Consider the following 21,934-nt stretch of genomic DNA (forward strand, 5'->3'; position numbering starts at 1 on the left):
AAAATTTTAAAACCTCGGCACGCTGGTTCCGTACTGGAGAGGTCAGGATTTAGTTTGCAAGTTTGCTAATGAAGAATTTGAGGATGGAGGAAATAACAAATAACAAAAGAAATCAGTAAGCGCCCGTCTGCTCTCTTTTTTTGTGAAATGCAACTGTAGGAATCAGCTGAAGAAACGTTCAGGAACTCGTCGGCATTTCGACACTTGATCCAGGTAAACCAGAAGTCATTCTATTTTACATTGTCGTTTTTATCCCATACAAAGCCTTTAGATGTTTGACGGCCATATTTCCAGTGAAACTCGCGCGTGCGCAGTCGGCGTGTCCGGATTTTCTGACCGTGGATTTATTCAAGATGAAAGAAAAAAATTACAATATTATAAATACATCTTGAAAAGGGAAACATGAGGATAACCCTACAACGTTTCCCTAAATAAAGAAATAAAAACTATGATATACTATATACACTAATTATACCTAATCGTACCTTTTTGGTACGCTTCGGCGGCATATCAGGCGAGTTTGGTCGAGCCATGGTTCGTATTTTGGCGAGACGCAGTCGAGCCAAAATACCCATGGCGAGACCAAACGAGCCTGATATGCAGCCGAAGCGTACCAAAAAGGTACGATTAGGTATTTACCGTACCCAAATTCAGCCAAAAATTCGGTTATATTTATCGCTCTGTTGAAGCGATGCTTGCAAGATACGCACCACAAATTGTGTTGAACTGATCTCCAACACTTTTGCCAAGTTCCTCTTCTGCCTTTTTTCTGCTCTTTTGTTTAGAGTTTCATTCTCTAAATTTTCAAAATCCAACTTAAGCGAAAAATTTGGAAATTCAGACTCATCGCGCAATTGGCGAGCGCGCTCAATTTTAGTTTTGGCGGGAAAGTTTTTCTCTTTTTACGACCGCTAAACACCGCTAAATTTAAATTACGAATTTCTGTTTTATTGGTAAAACGTCTTTTCAATTCATCGTTCAGAAAAACTACTTTACATCAAAATGACCGTGATATGGTGGCATATCAGGTCAGTGACTTGATATCGTAGGATATCAGAACAGTAGATCGCGCTTCTGATTGGCTACTCGCAAATTTGGGTACGGTAATAAAAAATAACGAAAACTATGTACAAAATATTTTAAAATATTAAACAACTATTAAAAAACTATGTACAAAGCACTTTAAACTATTTGAAAACTATAGGATGGAAAGGGAGATGGGGAAAGGAGGACTAAGCCATGCAGAGAAAACGCCTTAGCCTTCTTTTGAATCGGTCCGGGCTACCAGCTTCAACAACAGACCCTGGCATGTTATTCCAGTCACGAACGATTCGAATAAAACACGAGAACTTAATACGGACTTAGCAAATAATTTATAAGGGTGGTTAGCGCGGGCAGAGCTACTTTTGGTAATCTCGAAAAAGTCGTCAAAGTCTAGTTTGTTTATACCGAAGATAGTTTTGTAGCATTCTACTACGAAACGATACGTGCTTCCAATGTCGGCCACTTCAACTTTTTAAAACAATTTTCCGTGGCCGAGGGGTTCCGAGCGTTGCCGAGTGGTTCCGAGCGTTGCCGAGTGGTTCCGAGCGTGGCCGAGTGGTTAAGGGCGCTGGTGTTGTAATTTTGGAGGTCCCCGGTTCAAGACCTGCCCTTGCCACTAGCTGGATTTGTTTCACGGTTGTCCCGAGTTCAAATCCTCGACCACGCTTTGTATATAGCCAACTGGTCTGCCTCCTGCCAGTTGGGATTTTTAACCTTGTTATGTTTATTTAAAAATATTTGTTTCCTCTGTTTTAGTGGCATGCCTGTAAGCTAGCTATCTCTTGAGATATGAAGCTAAGTGCATGACCACTATAAACATATATTTATTTTTTATTTATTTTAATCTTCATAATCCATCTCGCCGCGTTTCTGACCGAGGGCAAGACGGGAGGCTCTTCGTTAAACTTTTTTCTAGCGATTGGATGTCCTTAGACTAGTACGGATTCCATACCGGAGCTTACCGGAGCATACCGGAGCATACCGGAGCTGCGTATTTGGCAAACTAGGGATTTTTATAATCTAGAGAACGCTACCAGATTTGACGAGCCTATAGTTCTGAAAATTAAACCCAAAAAGTTATTAGTTGTCAACCGAAGTGTTGTCATGATCGCTCCAGTATGGATCTGAGGAGACCATGATGCCCAAATTCTTGACACATTTCACGGCATTAAGAATTGTACCCATTGTATATTTCGGTGCGGATAGATCACGTTTGTGCGTTATACGAAATACTTCACACGGGATTAATTAAAGCGCAGTTGCCATTGTGATGTCCAGTTTGCGAACTGATCCATGTCAGATTGAAGGGCTTTACTTTCTATAGTTATGTTTGACAGTTAAATTAACTTAAATTAGGAATAGAAGTTGACCTAAGATTGTGCCTTGGGGAACACCCGAAGTCACATGAGACCAGGATAAGTTGGTGCTCGAACAGCAACAATTTGTTGACGGTCAATTAAAAAAGGCAGGAGCATGTTTTCGTCACGGTGATAGTTGGCGTTCCCTTACATCGCATCGTTCTAATTTATACATGGCTACCACAGACATCAGTTTTTAAAATTCCTTGACTTTTCCCAACAAAAAAATTCCCTGACTAAATTAAAACAAACTGACAAATACAGCAGTGGTCCTAAGCCTACAGCCTCCAATGGTATAAAATCAGAGTTGTTAAAATTGTAGTTCTGGAGTTTTCTTAATTCGAAATGTTGAAATTCCCTGACTTTCCCTAACCATCAAGAATTTAATTTTTCCCTGGCCATTTTCTGACCTGTGGCAACCCTGTTAAATCGTGCAGTAACTCTAAATCAGGGACATAGCAGAGATAAGAACGGGATAAGAACACGCAAAAAGATAAAATAACACGATATCTGCACCCTGCTCTATTTTATTTTTTTTTTCACTTTTACAACGTTGTGACTCACAACTGCAAGTAATTATTTTGAGACAGCACAATTTAAAGAAAAAATGCTGATGACACCCAACTACGCAACAACTATTATAATCTGTCTAGCCCTTTTTGCATATTAGAAAACAGCAAAATCAGCTTAAAACCTACGCGTTACATTCATGGCATGATGTTAAAATTAGAATCTTGGTTTCCATGAATTCAATTTAAAACTTGGTAATGAGGTTCAGTCGAAAGTTATGTAATTTGTTTTCTTTTTGGTATTTTGCTTGTCGCTCAATGTATTACTGATTTTACTAATAAATTTTTAAAAGTTAATTTTTTTATTGTGCAGGGCGTGTAAAGCTAAGTCTTCGAACTCCACGATTCAGTTCCTTTAGGTTGATTCATAAAAGACTTCCACTTCATCAGGCTGAAAGTTGTAATTAGTACCCGCCAGGAATGACCGGGCGAAGGAGGATCCATAGCTGTAACCAGATGGCGGGCTGTATTCTTCACCAAGGTTTGAGTAGGAACTTGTGCTGGTTGAGGCGTAGCTGGCAATGTAAATATCGTGTCCTCCTCCAAATGTTGGTCCATAAGAAGAGCAACTGTATATGGAATATCTTTTCCGATAACTATATTGTCCTGTTTGATCTAGTTTCAGTGGTTGCCAACCAGGCTTGTTAACCAAAGAGAACAGGAAGGCTGCTGAATCGTACCGAAATCCGCAACTGGAGCCTAAATACAAAAACACATTGGAACAAAATGTCACCATAATGCAACAAATGGTCACATATTTAAATGATGCTTAATAACACTTTGGACCGCTTCACGTCGAACGTATTATATAAGATTAATTAGATTGGTGGAACACATTTCACTATAATTCCTAAACTTCGTACGGTATCTTGCTTCCCTGAAAATCGTCTCAAGGTTTGAATTCAGGTTAACCGTCCGATTAACAGGTTCTTTGGAACTTTGCTCCGACGAGGCTAACACTCAAAACGGCAATTTACCTTTAACAACTTCTAGTTGATAATCATCTTATTTTTTTTGCTCAACAAATTGTTTAGGAACTAAGAAAATTCATCTACAATTAATACACGTGTCTGATATTCAGGAATGGTAATTTCTGTTTGCTTAAACATTCGAAGAGAATTCCAATTTACACGTTATTTACGGAAAATAAATAGTTTCTAGTAAGAAAAACGGCTTTATTACTCAATTACAGAAAGCACAATACATATTCTATTTCAGTCCATCCTACTTCCGTGCCTCCGTGAGTATTAGCTTACATCAGTGTTAGTTACGTTACTCTTTATATTAAACTTTTTAAAGAGTATATATAAAAGCAATTTTGAGTCCTTCTTATCCAAAAATGTTATATTCAGTGTAACGGGGTTCTGAAATTCCGGATTTTATCAGATACAGTCTAAAGTCTGATGTCAAATAATTTAAATGTTTAGCCTCAGGAAGCTGTCTCTTCTTTTTTTTTTCTTTCGCGGAAAACCTCGGGAAAAACGATCGACTTCACGCAGTGTAGTTTAGCCTTGATTATGCTTGAAGAGTCAAGTTGTTGTCAAATCGGCAAATGAAATACGCACAGGGACTCACCTAAAAATCACGGGATGAAAGTTTGAATCGATATTTGAGGCTTGGCTCAATTCAGGTTCTTTTTTTTCACCCGTACTATTGTATTACTATTAAGGGTAAGGATCACACCCCGAACGTCATGCGAAGTGCCATTTAGAGCCCACCCTCCCCCACCCCACCCCTCTTCTTTGGATGGAGTCCAATAGTGTGTGACTGACGAAAATACAACTTTCAAAAAAATTTTAAAAAACATTGTAAAAGCGGTGAGGGTAAAAGGCGGAATGAGTTTGCGGAATGGCATGTGGCATGACTTGCGGAATGGCATAATTATGCGGAATGTAATTTTCGCGGGATGACTCAATGACATAAATTATACTGAAAAGCGCGCCAGTTTTTCAAGAGAAGCCGCCTTGTTGAATACTGCGGACTCAAACCATCAAGGAGGAAACTTACATAGAACGTCGTGGTAATATTTAAAGGATCATTTCACCGTTGAAATCACCTCATCACCGATTTACGCCGCATAGAACCAGAGAAAATATTTTCGCTACTTGCCTTGATGCTTCCGAGGACTTGAATTATCGACTTGCTGGCGTTGCTAAAATGAGTGGCTGAGTAGTTCTTTCATTAAACGTGAACGAAAACTCTCGTCTATTTGCCTCGAAATTCAGAACGATAATTATTTCTGCTATGAACTAAATTATATTCTCACTTTGCTAAACTGCAGCCACTGGTAACTGGAACCCTTTTTTAGGCGGCGATATCGTTTAATTTGTGGTTTATTTACAGTCATGCCGATCTCGAGCCGGGATTACGAGTTAGGATTTCGAGTGAAAATTTCGTCAATTTTAATACAGAAGAGCGACTCCCCAGTTGCCGCATGCAGACTGTCTCACCCAAAGTAAACGAATTAAGTGCCTGAAAATTTACTGAGTTTGAAAAAAAGAAAACCCACAACGGGTATTTTCAGTTAGTCACCCATCCAAGTACTATCCCCGCCCAACAGGGCTTAACTTCGGCGATCGGACAAGAACCGATGGAAAGTAACAGTTCGAATTCTAGTCCGATCGCCCAAGTTAAGTCCTGTTGGGCGGGGATAGTACTTGGATGGGTGACCAACTGGAATTGCCCGTTGTTGTGGGTTTTCTTTTTTTTTTCTTCGAGCAACGTAAATTTTCAGGCCGTTATATTTTCTTTCTAACGGCTTCGTTGACTTTGGCTTTGTATGTTTTATTGTCCCAAGTGGGGTGAAAGAGTCTGCATGCGGCAGCTACTAGGCCCTAGGGCAGTCGCTTTTCTGTAAATTGACGAAATTGTAACTCGAAATCCTAAATTCGTAAGCCGGGTTCGAGATCGACCTCGAAGGATAAAGAAGATATAAGAACCCTTAATCAGTTTGTGAGATATATTTGCGGTTCAGAAGAGTGAGATTTTGAATTAGTTTTGCAGAAATAGATAAATCCTTAAAAAAAGGAAAAAAAAAAACAGAAAAAGAATCCTAAAAAATCTCGTAACACGGATTCTCGTTACGCCGATTACTAACAACCTTTGCGAATAGTGTCAAGGAATTTTTATTCATGTTAACAGAACTACTGGTGGTTAATTATTATTGTTGACATGAGACGAACAAACGAAAATTTGAAATCTTTAAGGGTTACTGGAATAAAGCTCTGGAAATTACATATCTACTCAGCCAAGATCCAGCCGCTTATTTTAGGAACACCAGCAAGTCGAAAATTCAAGTCCTCGGAAGTCGGAACCATCACGGCAAGTAGCGAAAATATTTTCTCTGGTTCTATGCGGCGTAATTCGGTGATTTCAACGGTGAAATGATCATTTAATTACCACGACGTTCTATGTAAGTTTCCTCCTTGACGGTTTGAGCCCGCAGTATTTAACAAGGCGGCTTCTCTTGAAAAACTGGCGCGCTTTTCAGTATAATTTATGTCATTGAGTCATCCCGCGAAAATTACATTCCGCATAATTATGCCATTCCGCAAGTCATGCCACATGCCATTCCGCAAACTCATTCCGCCTTTTACCCTCACCGTTGTAAAAGGGCTGAAGAAAATTTTATCGTGTTTAAATAGAATTATCTATCTCTCTAAGAGGGTGCTAATGGGGGTACCCAATTGTCAGTTAACAACTAATTTTAAGGCCAATTGTAAGTTAACTGCTATTTTTTTGACCAATTGTCAGTTAACTACTAATTTTAGTTTTCTATTAACTTTCCTTTTCTTACAGCGAAAATTAATGCTTCATAACCTCAATTTTCTTTGCTTCAGCACGATAAAAAAATAAAAAGACAGGCATGCACGACTCTCACGCACGTGTATTAGCCATTTTCATAGTTTCGATCTCAAGAGTATATCTTTGAAAGACCTACCCCTTTTGTATAATAATTATTAGGGAAGGTTCTTTGCATATTTTCCAGTGCATTGGTTGTTGTTGTTGTTGTTCTATAAAATGCAAATTTTCACGAGTATTTGCTTCAAGTTTAATTTGGACTGTGTTTGATACTCCTGGTTGGTACTGCGTTACAAAAGGAAAGATTTGAGTTTTGGTTGGAGGGCCTACTTCTGGTTTTCAAAATTAACTTCCGCGCGCAGAAGTTCTTAAGAACAGGCTTTCTGGGTAACCTCTCTCGATAAAATGTGATTGGAAGTGCTTGATTTTTTCCAATCTCGTTCCCAGGGCTTTTCTCTTGGTCGAATTTTCTCATCAAACTTTGTTTGAGAGGAATTTGTTCTAAGCTGTCTCAGGCGTCCCCATTGATAAAACCTTTCCTTACTTCTCGTGGGGGACACGAGGAGTAATAAGTGTACTGAAATGTTTCAGTGGGCTTTGTAATGGGTGGGTATTTCAAGCATTCAAGTGCCCATGGCAGTTCCGTGAGTTTGTAGATAACAATTTTAAGTCGAATGCACCGAGTCCAAACTTTTCCGCTTGTCCTTTGACTGATTTCCATGAAATCGATCAAATGTTTACAAGCTATGTCAATTGAATTGTGCTTGGCCATGTCAAACGGTTCGTGACCTTTGTTTTCGTTTGAATGTTGATCCTTCGTCATCATCTCGATAAAAACTTAAAATAACCTTGACCACGCCCCACTTGACGCCATCCCTGAGATCAACATGTGCCTGGTACGACCCTGGTACCTCTCGCATAAGTATAATATCATTTATTATGTCACCTGGCCACGCAGCGGGGAAGGTAAATGCCAAGAAACAGCTTTGCTGTTAGGAAAAAACTTGTTGTTTTTATTAACAGCGACAATCGTATTCAGTATAATTAATAGAATGTCACTTAACTGTTAACGTTTCATTTATCAGTTAACTACTAATTTTTTTGCCAAATATCAGTTAACTACTATTTTTTTTGGCCAAATGTCAGTTAACTGTTAACCCCATTAGCACCCTCCTCTAAAGGGCGAAGTCACTCCACACTAATCTTGCTTTAAAAAAATTCCGTTTTCATGAAGCATGCTAAAGATTGGGGCAATTTTCTGTAGCTATATTTGTTTTTGAGTATGCGAATCTATGCAACAACAGAATCATGTCACTTACTAGTCCATGAGAGGCTGGTGTACCCGCCAAAGATATACCGACCGCCGACACGGACAATTGTCACAGTCGGTCCCTTGTTATCACACAGTCCATGAAAAGTTGCTCCAGCCCAGCCATCCACCGACGCTCGCCAACATCGCTTCCACTGAGAAGATACGCTTTGAGCGACAGGTTTTAACCAGTCGCTTAACAAGGACAAGTATTTGTTGTTATTTCCAACAATGGCCGAGTCTGATAATCCCCCTGATCATGAAGAAGAATTTTGAAAAAGAATATTGATCAGTAACTAGTGAACTGTAACTTCCGCTAACATACAATTGACGTTTTACATGGTAAAGAATAATTTATTTGTAACTAATTTAAGTATAAGTTATAAGTTATAATAAATTATAACAACAAATTTATTATTGACCAGCACAGTTAGAAATGATGTTCATGTTGAAAGCAAAACAACAACAACGTTTTTACCAACAACAACGACCTGACAACGACCGTTTTGTTAAGGTCTTTATTCATTATCTTCCTCAAGTGATTTCGGAGAAACGTAAAAAGTTGCAGGCTTTTTTAATCAATTATGTAATGTTACAAATATGGTGTTACTGACTTGCATATGGATACTTTTTACCACACTCAAATCCACTTCCAGTGTAACCTTGGTTACATGTGCACGAGAATGAACCACGCGAATTCGCACAGGTGGCCAACTGATGACAGAAATAAATCTCTCTGTCGCACTCATTTAGGTCTGTTGAGTTAACAAAAGAAAAACATAAAAAACAACACAGTTTTATGGTAGCTATACACAAATTTCCAAAGTACATGAAGTATCTGCAAACATTCTTTATCTCTGATCATTCATTTTGGGTCTATTTTTTAGACTGAGCCTTAATAAAAGCAGAGTAAGAAACACTGTTGTGAAAGGAAGTTGGAGTCTCTCGCTTGTTCGCTTATCACTTTTCCTCCGTTCAAATATTCTGACTCTCTCGCTCGCTTATTTTTTTTTTTGGACCAACTTTCAGACTGAGCCTAAATAAGTAAGCAGAGTAAGGAACACTGTCGTGAAAAGAAGTTTGAGTTTCTCGCTTGTCACTGTTCCCTCGTTCAATTATTCTGACTTTCTCCCTCGCTTAATTTTTCATTCCAACTTTTGCTTAATCACTCCTCCACTTGTTCGTCTCATTGGTAGTTTATTCATTTACCTTTTACTTGTGTTTTTTGTTTATTTATTTGTTTGTTCCCTACCTTTCTTACAAGTATACTGATGACAGTCGCTACACTTCACGTCATTCCACTCGTAGTTCAACTTCAAACCAAGGGTGTGAACACAATCTTCTTCTCTGAAATTATTAGGCTGGTTCCTCGCCCAAGCTGTATAATTCGCCCGTCCAACATCCGCCCAAGTAAAGTCACCTTCTGTTGATCTGTCGTTCAATCCCAGCCACGATTTCTCACCATTATGTCTGTGTTGGATGTAAACATTTTCCTCATTGCTGTTTACATCAACAAGAACGGAGTTTTCGTGTTGACATTTTGATAGCGCATTTGTCCAGTTTGTGCAGGTTTCGCTCGTGAAATAGCAGAAGCCGTTAAAATAACTCCATCCAGGTTCACAAATATCTGCGCAAGTAACAAATGTGGTTAGCACTTTTTTTCTGAATGAGTGTACTAGTAGTTCTGCTTAAATTTTTTCGTTGTATTTCGAAAGTTCGTATTTGCACTTTTGAGCTATCAGTATATTAACAAAAGCGGAAAAAATCAGGTTGTGTCATTTCCTTAAAACAGTTCACATCGGTAAACTGTGCAACAAACTATTGGTAATCTGTGCATTGTTTAGGTTTTGCCATTTTGTGTTATATATGTATCTCACTTGCATTACACTCATCTTATGTCAATCTTGACTGCAGCAGTCTATCGGGGAGAGTCCACAGATCTCCATAATGTTCGTCTGCTAGCCTTTTCCACCTTTTACATGTACTTCGATTTTCCTTGGTTTCGTTCTTCAAAAACTTGCCCCCGAAAGTACCAGTATTTGAAATCCACGTCACGTGTTAGATAGTGTTTACTAACCTGTAAGGACCGCATAATTCACTGACACAGGGTCATATCTGGTCTCGTACAACTCTTTGATACAGGCTCTAAATCCAGAGGCGTTCATGTTCTGCAAATCAAATGCCATACTATATAAGCAAAACCATGGTTTCTGCAATTACGGAAATAACAACAGTAAATCTGTTCTTAGTCTGTAAAGCGTAGTTTCCAAAATCTACAACCTTATTTAGAACTTTAGAATAGCCGTTATTACCCTGTAATTCTCTTAAACTCGTATTTTTATATATTTTTTTTTTTTTTGTTTTGCGTTAAGTTACATTATGTTTTTCAGTAGGAGAAATTGAAGTGATTTTCTTTAATGTGACCAACTTACCTCGATCCACGTAGTAATACTGTTGTGAACTGTTGCCGAGTTTCCGCTGGCCGTTGTGCTGTGATTGGCTGATATCAGGACTGATGGTGTTATGTTATAACCTCGTGTAAACTGCACAAACTGTAGAGCAGAACAAAATACCATAAGTACTCTATTAAACCTTCATGCAACCACTTCTTTTAACCCTCTCCGCACCTCTCTTTAGCCCTAGCTCCGCCTGCGCAATGTGCGGATACAGGGGGGGGGGGGGGGGTAAGGGGGGGCCCCCCCCCCCCCCCATGCACCGCCTTCTCTTATAACCCCCTCACTATTCTATTTAACCTCTCAGACCTCCCCATTCTAAGGTAAGCTACAACAGCCTATTCAACAGAAAAATAATTGTTTTGAAACCCCGGGGAAAAGGTGTATGACAGAAATAATTCCGGGGGAGCTTGAGAATTGAACTGTTTTCTGCATGCAGTTATAATATAGTCGTCTGAACGGTTATCTTGATTTCAAATCGCTCCTAAAAGGATGAAATATAAATGTTTCTGTATCTAGAAGACTCTTGTTACACAAAGTGCATTGGTAATTTTACCTCACAGTAAGCGTTGTTGTTTTCATCTGTTGGTGGGTTTGTGTTTGGAAACTTGATAGAGCCATGTTCAGTGAAGAGTGGCTTGTGTAGTTTAGAAAACGCCAACCAATTCTGCAAATAAAATGTGGAAATGGCACCTTAGCGATTTTAGTGCTCTCTAAAATTTGGTAACTTTGTTCTTTCTGGCAATGCAAATGTTCGCTTAATTTCTAGTGAGTTTGAGTTTGTTCATTTACTGCCCATTTATTTCCAACTTAGCTATATGTTCATTAAAAACTGGTTTACACGACATTACCAACCTTTCGTTTTTTTTTCGGAAAAACGCCTAATTAAATAAGCGCTAAATCTTGCTCTGACAAAATCGTTAAAATTAATAGCCGCTCAAAATAGTAACCTTAAGGTAATAAGCCTAAGACGCCAAAGCAAGCGTTTCAACTTTTTGTTCCAAAACGTTTTGAATAATAAATGAAATATTTGATCACATACCACATTAATATCTTCATGTTTTCCATCAAAGTTTTGTAATTCTCGGAGACAGACTTTAAATGAGTCCTTGGTTACATCCTCTGTCCAGATCAGCGCGGAATCGTACTCTTTGCCAGTCCTAAGGTGCTCTGACGTCACCAGAACTACAGGCGCCTCTTTAAACTTGTCCTGCAACGATCAACAGAGAAATTAATCATCAAGATGACATGTCTGCTTATAAGGGAATTACACCACATTGTATGCAGTTAGCTGTAAACCGCGGTTTGTTGCGATTCTAATAAAGCTTACCTTTGGAAACGTCACATCTTCGCAGTTTGTTCCAGACCACCATTTTTTAACGTTGATTATTCCCGTCAATACTTCGGGCGTTGCTCCTTGATACGCCATCCAGTCCACAGTTGCGAATGGATTAAAGTTGTTTCCATTCCTTCCAGATTGCATGGTGCAGACTGTAAAATTCCGCGTATTCACATTTTCTGTCCATGAGGTAATAGCGTGGTGAACTGTTACCGAGTCATTCAAGTTCATGTGATTCAGTGTTATTTGAACATGAACTTGTTTATCCGGGTAGAACCGGTATGGCGGGAATGCCACTGTCTTGCAGCTTGAGTCAGACCATTTGGGAACTCGAAGAAGCTTTACACGGCCATACGCAATTGGAAAGCCTGTTTTTGAATGGAAAAGTTTTAATTAAACTACAAACCTTATCACAACCATTTATAATTTATCACAGCCGTTTCACTACACATAGCACCATTTCGCAGCTGAATTGTATTGCTTTTATACTTCGGTCCTACTACAGTCATAAATAAGACGATATACCAGGTCGTTGAGAATTTGATCACTGGCAAGACTCTATATGCAATTCACACTCGCGTGAAGATTTTACCTTTGATAAAAGGTTAAAGTGTTCTTCTTTAAGAGTTTAGAACCCGTAAGCTATATCGTGATAACTGTTCACTTACCCTCACAGCTTCCTGGGTGATAAATGGTATTATTGTCATGTCCCTTACAGAAGCTAAGCTCGTAAAAACATTTGTTGTCGTATGTTGTACCATTGGCGGTACACACTGGATCCTGATAGGAAGGACAGTCTTCGTTACACACGCAGCGAGCTTGATGTGCATTGTAGGTTTTACAGACACCAAACGATTCACAGACTACGCCCAAACATGGATTCAAGTCTGTAAATAGAAAATTAAGGAATATTCATTTTGAGCTTGCTTAAAAATCAATAAAAGGGAACTACAATAGGTGACTGCTGCACGGAAACTCAATCTGCCCTCGTTCTTTATTCTCAACATTGGAAACTTTTCAAATAAAATATATCATGCTGAATCTAGAAAATTCATTTCAAAAGTGGCAAATAAATAATGATGATGAAAAACATATGCAATTCAGTTAAATACCAACCTCCAATCACAACATAACTGACAGTCATGGGGTCGTGTTGACTTCCTGATCCGGCGATGTCCCTTACACAAATTCTCATGGATGTCAGACGAACTTCCTTTAAAAAAAGACAATTTTAGTAAATTAAAAAGAAAGAACTTCCCCTGGTGCTTTGCCTTGACGTAGCGGGGAAGCTTGCGTGCCCTTGCGAACCCTAGAGCTGTGCCGGCGGGAGCCTCACGCTCGGCTGGCAGGTTCAACCATGCCGGATTGATCTGCGGGAGAGGGGTCAGACAAAACAAGCACCCTGGCCCTCCAGGTTGGAGGTTAGGCGTGGGGCCGTGGAACTCTGATTTGCTACAGAAACATCAACTAATCTCTTAAGCCAATCAGTTCTGGGAGGGGGAAGGCCCCCTTCGGGGAGGAATAGGACGCTATGTGGTGAAAGCCGCAAGGATACCGCAGGGCCAACGCCCTTTCTATCTCCTAGAACGATCTCCAAGATAGGAACTTGGAACGTAAGGACATTATATGCTGCAGGCAAAACGGCTCAGGTGGCTTCTGAGATTAGGAATTACAACATCACCGTGCTAGATCTGTCCGAGACCAGATGGACGCAGTCAGTTCAGATGAGGCTAACAACTGGAGAGATGGTTCTTTACTCAGGTCACGAGGAGATGAACGCCCCACACACTGAGGGTGTAGCCTTCATGCTCTCGCGGGAAGCACAAAAAGCTCTCATTACGTGGGAGGCTGCAGGCCCAAGGATCATCATTGCCTCCTTTAGAACCAAAATGAGGAAGATAGCGCTGAACATTGTTCAGTGTTATTCTCCCACGAATGACCATGATGAGAAAGTCAAAGATCAGTTCTACATTAGGCTGCAGAGTATTCTGGATAAGTTGGAAGAGAAGGACATGACCATACTTATGGGGGACCTCAATGCAAAGATAGGGGCTGATAACTGGGGTTACGAGGAAGTAATGGGACGCCACGGACTTGGCGAAATGAACGAAAATGGAGAAATGTTCGCAGACTTTTGTGCTTCGAACAGACTGGTCATAGGAGGGAGTGTCTTCCCACATAAAAGGAATCATAAGGCTACTTGGATATCTCCAGACCGTAGGTCAGAGAACCAGATAGACCACATATGCATTGGGCAGATAACTAGACGGTCACTGTTGGATGTCCGGGTCTACCGGGGAGCTGACGCAGCCTTAGATCACCATCTTGTACTGGCTAAGATAAAGATGAAACTGAAGAGTGTCTGGGTAACTCGGAGCACAAGACCTTATTACAATGCGGCTTCTTGAAGGACAGAGATGTTTTGGATAGGTTCTGCCTATCCCTTAATAATAGGAACCAAGTACTTCAAAACTTCTCGGAAGATGAAAACACCGACCTACAGAACCAGTAGCAACTAACAAAGGAGACTTGGATCAACCCATGTGAGGATGTACTAGGAAGGAGAAAGTGGCAGCAGCGGGAGTGGATCTCACACGAGACATTACAGAAAGTGCAGGAAAGACGGAAAAGAAAAGGTGTTCTAAACAACAGTCGCACCCGCGAAGGTAAAATGGCGGCAAAGGAAAAGTACAGAAAGCCGCATAAGGCTGTGAAGAAAAGTATTAGAGAAGACAAGAGGAGATTTGTAGAAGGCCTAGCCGAGGAAGCTGAGAGAGCAGCGGCCAAAGGAGACATGAAGCAGCTGTACGATACAGCAAAAAAAGCTCATTGCAAAGTACCAACAATCAGCAGGTCCAATCAAGAACAAGGAGGGGGATTTACTTACGAACTCGGGTGATCAGCTGAAGAGATGGGCTGAACACTTTCAGGGACTCCTTAACCGTCCCGCTCCTCCAAAGAGGCGAAATATCCCAGCGGCAGAGGTAGATCTTGAGATCAGTTGTGACAGACCAAGCAGGGGAGATATTAAAAGAGCTATTAATCTTCTAAAGAACGGAAAAGCCGCGGGCCCAGATGGAATACCCGGAAGATTAAGGCAGACATAGACACCTCAACAGACATTCTGTATAACTTGCTTGGTAAGATCTGACAGAAGGAGGTTGTGCCAACTGATTGGAAGATGGGATACCTGGTCAAGCTTCCAAAGAAAGGCGACCGGCGTGATTGCGGGAACTATCGAGGAATAATGCTCCTATCAGTGCCAGGAAAGGTTCTTTGTAGAATCATTTTAGAGGGACTCAGGACTGCTGTTGATGATAAGCTTAGAGACAACCAAGCTGGCTTCCGTAGAGAAAGATCTTGTACGGACCAGATCGCAACGCTACGAATTATCGTAGAGCAGTCCATCGAATCGAACTCTTCCTTGTATGCCAACTTTGTGGATTACGAGAAAGCTTTCGACAGCTTGGACAGAGAGTCCCTTTGGGAGCTTATGAGGCACTATGCGATTCCTGAGAAGTTGTCACCCTGATTCGCAACACCTATGAGGGCATGACATGCAAGGTCACACATGCGGGCAAGATCTCAGCTGGCTTTGAGGTTCTTACTGGAGTCAGGCAGGGATGTCTTCTATCACCATTCCTGTTCCTGCTGGCTATTGATTGGATTACAAGAAAGACTACAGCAAACAAGAGAAATGGAATCCAGTGGACACTGTTGACACAATTGGACGACCTCGGCTATGCTGATGACCTGGCTCTCCCTTCGCACAGCTTACGACAAATTTAGGAGAAAACATCAGACCTGGACAGCAACTCTGCACAGCTGGGGCTGAACATCCACAGACACAAGACTAAGATCTTAAGACTGAACACAACAACTGAACATCCAGTCACCCTTAGGGGGGAGCCACTTGAGGACGTGAAATCTTTTAGTTACCTGGGTAGTGCCATTGACAAGTTAGGAGGCACAGACGCGGACATCAAAAGTAGAATCCAAAAGGCACGTACCACCTTTGCTGCCATGAGAAATATCTGGAGCTCAAGGAATATCACCACACAAACCAAACTGAGGCTCTTTAATTCCAACATTAAGTCTGTTTTACTTTATGGCTCAGAGACTTGGAGATCGACAAAGGCATCAACGAAGAAGCTCCAAGTTTTCATTAACAAGTGCCTGCGCAGGATTTTACAGTTAGTATGGTCAGATAGAGTTAGTAACATCGAACTCTGGAAGAGATCTGGGCAAACTTCAGTGGAGGAAGCTATCCGGAGAAGGAAATGGAAATCGCTAGGTCACACCTTACGGAAGCCTGCCCGTACCATCACAAGGCAAGCTTTGACCTGGAATCCTCAAGGGAGTCGAAAGAGAGGTCGACCACGGAACACCTGGAGAGGTTCACTAGAAGCAGAGATCAAATCGATGGGCAAGAGATGGGACCAGCTAGAGAGGGATGCACAGGACAGGAGGCTATGGCGAGAGACTGTTGATGGCCTATGCTCCTGAGAAGGAGTGAAGGGCTACTACTACTACTAAAAAGAAAGAATGTTTTAACCTTATTTCTATGAAAGTCATGTAAGTGTTGGACTTAAAACTCGAAAAACGTACCTCAACCCAGGCTGTTATAATGTTATTCTCCGGCGGAATGTGGCTTTTCACTTGTCCGTCATATTGATGACCGACAGAAACAAGCACAGCTGGAGTCTCATAGAAAGTAGTGTTATACTGAACTTCCTGAAAAATAAAAAAAGAAAGAACGTTGAATTCCTTAAATAACCCCTTCTCGAAAATAAAATCCCCTCCCCTTCCCTGTCGTTTAAATCTCATCCCCAAATATCATTTCTTAAATAAGCCCTTCCAAATATAAGCAAATTGGCTTACTTTTAGATTAAACTTTTTTCAACTTTCAGATTAGAGAATGTTTTAAAAAGACTGAATGGCATTTTTGGATTTTATCCGATATGTTTGTTCCTATTGCACAAACATAGAACAAACAGTTACTCATTTATTTTTATCGTGTCCCATCGCTAGTTCTTTCTGGTCCGACTTTCTCAATTGGTATCAGTCTGTATCCAAAACAAATCTCAGCCTTTCCAAGAATGAAATTTTGTATGGTGTGCTGAATGGTTGGTCTTCTTGTTCAACTCTAAACCATCTGATACTCATTGGTATCATAAATCAATGTGTAGCCATAATTACATTTTGCTATTAAAGTGTTCATCGTTTAACGAAATGCAAAGCTTGGTGCAACGCGACGGGCGTAGTGACACCCCTCTGTAACAGACCTGGTGACACCTGGTTTTCCACCAGGTTTTCAACACAAAATCGACCAGGGAAGTAAAAATTCCACCAGGTCGGTTATTTTTTCACCGCGGAGGTCGATGATTTATTAAATCTAACCATGTATGTATTATACATGCAAAACTCTGTGACCCAATATACAATAAACTTAGCGGGATAATCGTGCACAACTTAGCGCACCGATGTCGGCTGTAGATGACACCGTCGTTTTTTTCGCATTGTTTGTAAACAACTGAAGTAATGTACTCTTTGTATACTCTCTTACACGAAGAAAAGTTGCAAGAGAGAAACAGAATCGATTTTGCGATCCCCGTACGTTCTTTGTATCGTACAGTGCATTACCGCCAGAAGATCTGCAATGGGTTATATTCCTGAAATCCTCTGAAATTCTCGCAAGTCAAGTCAGAGGATCATAAACGGCACGCAATGCATGCAGAAGCGATGACATACAGAGGAACAAATTCCGCCGACCGCCTAATGATATAAGGCGATGGACTGACGTCCTCACCTTAAAATGATTAAACTTCCTTCGATTCGGATGCATGTTACTTTTCCAGTTCTTAGCAGGCCTGTAGACAGGATTTAAAAATGACAGTTCTACAGAGCGCCAAAGATCTGAAAGATGCTATCGGTGATCGCCGAATGTGTAAGCTGCGCGCACTGTAGCCTGCGAGCGAAGACGCATTTCCGGCCGCAAATATTTTTTTCTGAGTGAGTTATGACATCAGAACAAGCGACGAAAACAATAGAAAAAAGTTAACAATTAATTTTTCTATTTACATCAAGTTATAGACAATTATTAAATTATCGATTTCTTGCCGTGCGTTTTGTTGATTTAGTTGATTTCTGACCAGGTAAACAAGATCTCCACCGGGGAGAAATAATTACCAGGGACTTGATTTATATCTTTACAGTGTGTTGAGGGGATGAAAAATATAAAATTAGATTTTTATTTGTTGTATAAAAATTAAAATTAATTTTTTTTTTTTTTTTTTAAAAATGTATAAAAATTTAGAAATTAGAAAACCACATAGGAGTTAAATGAGAGAGTAGGTTTTTTAAAAATTCTTATTTTTTTGTCTTAATTATTCTTTTTTTTTTTTTTTATTTCAGGATGGGAATGCAAACCTGAAAGATCTCAGCAACTAACAAGAAAAAAGAAATAATTCCTGCTATTGTGTACAGAACAAAGAGTTGTTTCGTGAAGGCAATACAATTACACTTGGAACTTTTCAGGCACGGGTTAAAAATTGGTGCTTTTAAAACTTGGGTTAAAAATGGACATATCTAAAAAATAGATCTATATGTTTTGATTGTTACAAATGCATTTGAAATTTAAAAATTGTAGAGATTCTAACTTTTTAATTGTGTAATAAAAGCATAAACAATTTGTGTTTAATTTTACAACTTCTCTTTTAAAAAACCTCTCTGAATGGAACTAAGAAAAATTTTTAACCAAATATTTTTACAAATTGAAAGGGAAATAGATAAAAATTCCTGACAGGATGAGAAAAAATAAAAATACAATTTTCTACATTAATTTTTACATTAATTCTTTGAGTTCTTTCTCAATTTCTTTCTCGAGCTTTTGAATTTGAGCACGGAGTCTGTTAGTAAGCGCACGTAGTCTTTTAATATTAATTATTTTTTGTCGTCTGCTCTTCTCTTCTTGCTCCCTTTCAACACTCAACGAAGCGGACACGAGCAGGGCATCTTCCCGTTCTTCAATAGTAGCCAGAGCTTGCCTGCAGTTCCTTTCCTGCACTGGTGTGAGCTGCGTGGATGAATTGATCAGTGTATGCTCGCATCAGGATCTCCTCTATTTATACTAACTAGCTTATTTACCCAACCTAGTGAGCTCACAATCAAGACAATCATGAAAATATGACAACATTTGCATACCCTGTCTCATTCTAGAACTTTTCCACAAGTTTGACAAGAACATCCGCTTTACTTACGATCTCTTTGAAAATACCACTCCGCACTTTCTGGATATCAACATTTTAACCAACGGCATCGGAATCTACCGTAAGGACACCTTTACAGGCCAATACACGAACTTTGATAGTTTCGTTCCATGGCGCCAGAAAAGTTCTTGGATTAAAGCCCTAGTCAACCGTATCCACAGTATCTGTTCACCTAATATGCTTAAATCTGAACTTAAACGGCTCAAAACGATCATATCTTGGAACAATTTCCCCTCGCGCATTGCAAACGCGCTAATTCGACGGTTCTCTTACGATGCCCTGAATAAGATCCGTACAGCAGCGAACAAAGACAAGGAAGACTCCATAACCATCTGGCTTTCTGTCCCGTACATCGGAGACAAAACATCCCAACTCTTAAGATCCTTCAAAAGAAAGCTTCGCAGATGTCTTACAAACTCTAACATCGAGATAAAAGTACGCGAGAAAACAACGAAACTATGTTTCTATACGAACAATAAAGATCGAGTTCCACTTCCGAATAAGTCACATGCTGTTTACAAATTTAAATGCCCTGGCTGCCAATCAGCGTACATCGGCAAAACGGACAGAACTCTTTTCGTCCGAACACATGAACACGCAATCTCTGACAAAGAGAGCGCAATTTACAAACATCTACGAACGTGTAACCATTAACTTTTCATTCGTGATTTGTGTAATTTACCGGATAATTTAAACACTGAAATTGCTCCACCTTCTATCAGTAATGACAAAGAATATTTCACCCATGTTGTCCGTGATAATACAACGGTATTAGACTGTGATCACAACTGGAATCTTCTTCTATAGAAAGAGGCTTATTATATCAAACGCCTAGCACCTTCCCTGAACAATGGACTAAAATCCAGCAGAGAACTCTATCTATTCTCCTGAGTAAACTTATTGTTTCCGTCTCCTCACTCACAGTATTTAAAATCTAGCTTGTATGTTAATTTTATTAGTCTGATGATGGTATAGCTTATACCGAAATATAACAATCTATTTATCAAGATCCTCATTGTTGTCTGAATTGTTGGACACAATGAACTTATTCGGGTTATCGGCTTCGTCCTTTATACCGAAATATAACAATCTATTTATCAAGATCCTCATTGTTGTTTGAATTGTTGGGCACAATGAACTTATTCGGGTTATCCTTCGTCCTTTATACCGAATATAACATATTACAAGATCCTATGTTGTTAATGTTGGAACAATGAATTATTCGTACTTGTTTTATACCGATATAACTTTTATCAAGATCCTATTGTTGTTGAATGTTGGAAAATGAATTATTTGGGTTATCCTTCGTCCTTTATACCGAATATAACAATCTATTTATCAAGATCCTATTGTTGTTGAATTGTTGGACACAATGAATTATTCGGGTTATCTTCGTCCTTTATACCGAAATATAACAATCTATTTATCAAGATCCTCATTGTTGTCTGAATTGTTGGACACAATGAACTTATTCAGGTTATCCTTCGTCCTTTATACCGAAATATAACAATCTATTTATCAAGATCCTCATTGTTGTCTGAATTGTTGGACACAATGAACTTATTCGGGTTATCCTTCGTCCTTTATAGTGTAAAGTAAAGTAGCAAAAATGTATGCAGTGTCAGTAAAAATGTATGCAGTGTCAGTAAAAATGTATGCAGTGTCAGTAAAAATGTATGCAGTGTCAGTAAAAATGTATGCAGTGTCAGTAAAAATGTATGCAGTGTCAGTAAAATTTTCATTAAAATAAAAAAAAAAGATATGTTTAGAAAGGTACATTATTGAATAGTCAGTCGCAGTATCCCGTAAACATTGAAACCCAAAACATTTTGAAAGCTAAATTTGCATAAAAAAGCATTTTGTATGTAAGCCTTCCGGAATATAAGCGCTCCTGAAAGGGACGTTTAGCAAATCTAAACCCAGTGTTATTTTTCAGAATTTTACTGCGGTAAGAAACCACATGATTTGGGTTAATCTGTTTTAACTTAATTTGAAAAAAGGCTAAAGCGTCTTTAGTGGGTAATATCCAAAAGGCCTCAATTTCAGTTTTGGGATGATGTTATTGAAGCTTATCAAAGTCACTTACTTGACAGAAGCCATAATTATTTTCCGCCGTGGGACTGCCGCTGTTGGGGAAGTAAACTTCCCCTGTCCTCGTAAAATTTAGCTCGGACCCATTGCCAGTGAATGCGAACCAGTCCTGGGAAGAAAGAATTAGTCAAGATGAAATTAAAAAGTATACTTAAAAAGTTTAACTTGAGTGATACGAAAATTTTACAACTGTACCCACCACAACAGTATCTTGGTGCTTGCCGTCAAACGCCAAGAACTCTCGGACGCAGACCTCAAAGCTGTCGGGTTTGATATTCTCCAGCCAGACGTACATCGCGTCATCAGGCTTTGTGTCACGTGTGTACTTAGCCGAGACAAACACAGAAGGTCTCGCACCAAAGCTCTGCAATGTTTTCATAGAAATAAAATGAGTGATAATTAATTTAGAGACATTTGTGTGATTAATATCTATAACAAATCAAGCCATCTTACCTGAGAGAATGTGACTTTCTCGCATTTAGTCTCTGTTGTCCAAATGCCATTAAAACTGACGCTTCCATGTGTCAATTGTGGTTGATCTTGGAAAGCCAGCCAGTTAAGGACTCCAGTTCCATTTGCTCCAATGCCTGACTCACGTGCACACACCTTGAACCCACGTGTACTGACTGATTCAACCCACACAGCAGCAGGCGAGTGAACACGTGAAAACTGCTCACCATGACTCAATGTTACATGAACTTG

The 21,934-nt window shown here is 39.7% G+C and overlaps 1 protein-coding gene across 2 annotated transcripts in view; it reads right to left on the reverse strand.

The window, feature by feature from the left end:
• Positions 1–2,415: 2,415 nt before the first annotated feature.
• LOC144666940 (uncharacterized) overlaps positions 2,416–21,934 on the reverse strand; it is a 28,794-nt gene continuing 9,275 nt past the window's right edge. The window contains exons 3-17 of one of the 2 annotated variants that reach the window (XM_078528377.1): positions 21,686–21,934; positions 21,432–21,596; positions 21,228–21,341; positions 16,482–16,607; positions 12,990–13,086; positions 12,542–12,760; positions 11,865–12,241; positions 11,577–11,744; positions 11,091–11,201; positions 10,514–10,633; positions 10,159–10,249; positions 9,334–9,708; positions 8,696–8,836; positions 8,092–8,334; positions 2,416–3,670 (exon numbers count right to left, since the gene is read on the reverse strand). The exon at positions 21,686–21,934 is cut by the window's right edge and continues 3 nt beyond it. In XM_078528377.1, the coding sequence (XP_078384503.1) occupies positions 3,327–3,670; positions 8,092–8,334; positions 8,696–8,836; positions 9,334–9,708; positions 10,159–10,249; positions 10,514–10,633; positions 11,091–11,201; positions 11,577–11,744; positions 11,865–12,241; positions 12,542–12,760; positions 12,990–13,086; positions 16,482–16,607; positions 21,228–21,341; positions 21,432–21,596; positions 21,686–21,934 (2,940 nt within the window). In that variant the 3' untranslated portion in view covers positions 2,416–3,326. Of the gene's footprint in view, positions 3,671–8,087; positions 8,335–8,695; positions 8,837–9,333; positions 9,709–10,158; positions 10,250–10,513; positions 10,634–11,090; positions 11,202–11,576; positions 11,745–11,864; positions 12,242–12,541; positions 12,761–12,989; positions 13,087–16,481; positions 16,608–21,227; positions 21,342–21,431; positions 21,597–21,685 lie in introns of both variants that reach the window. The other variant, XM_078528378.1, reaches the window with a different exon arrangement.

Source organism: Oculina patagonica, chromosome 9 (genome assembly GCF_052425735.1).
Source record: "Oculina patagonica isolate OP01 chromosome 9, crgOcupat, whole genome shotgun sequence".
Lineage (NCBI taxonomy): Eukaryota > Metazoa > Cnidaria > Anthozoa > Scleractinia > Oculinidae > Oculina > Oculina patagonica.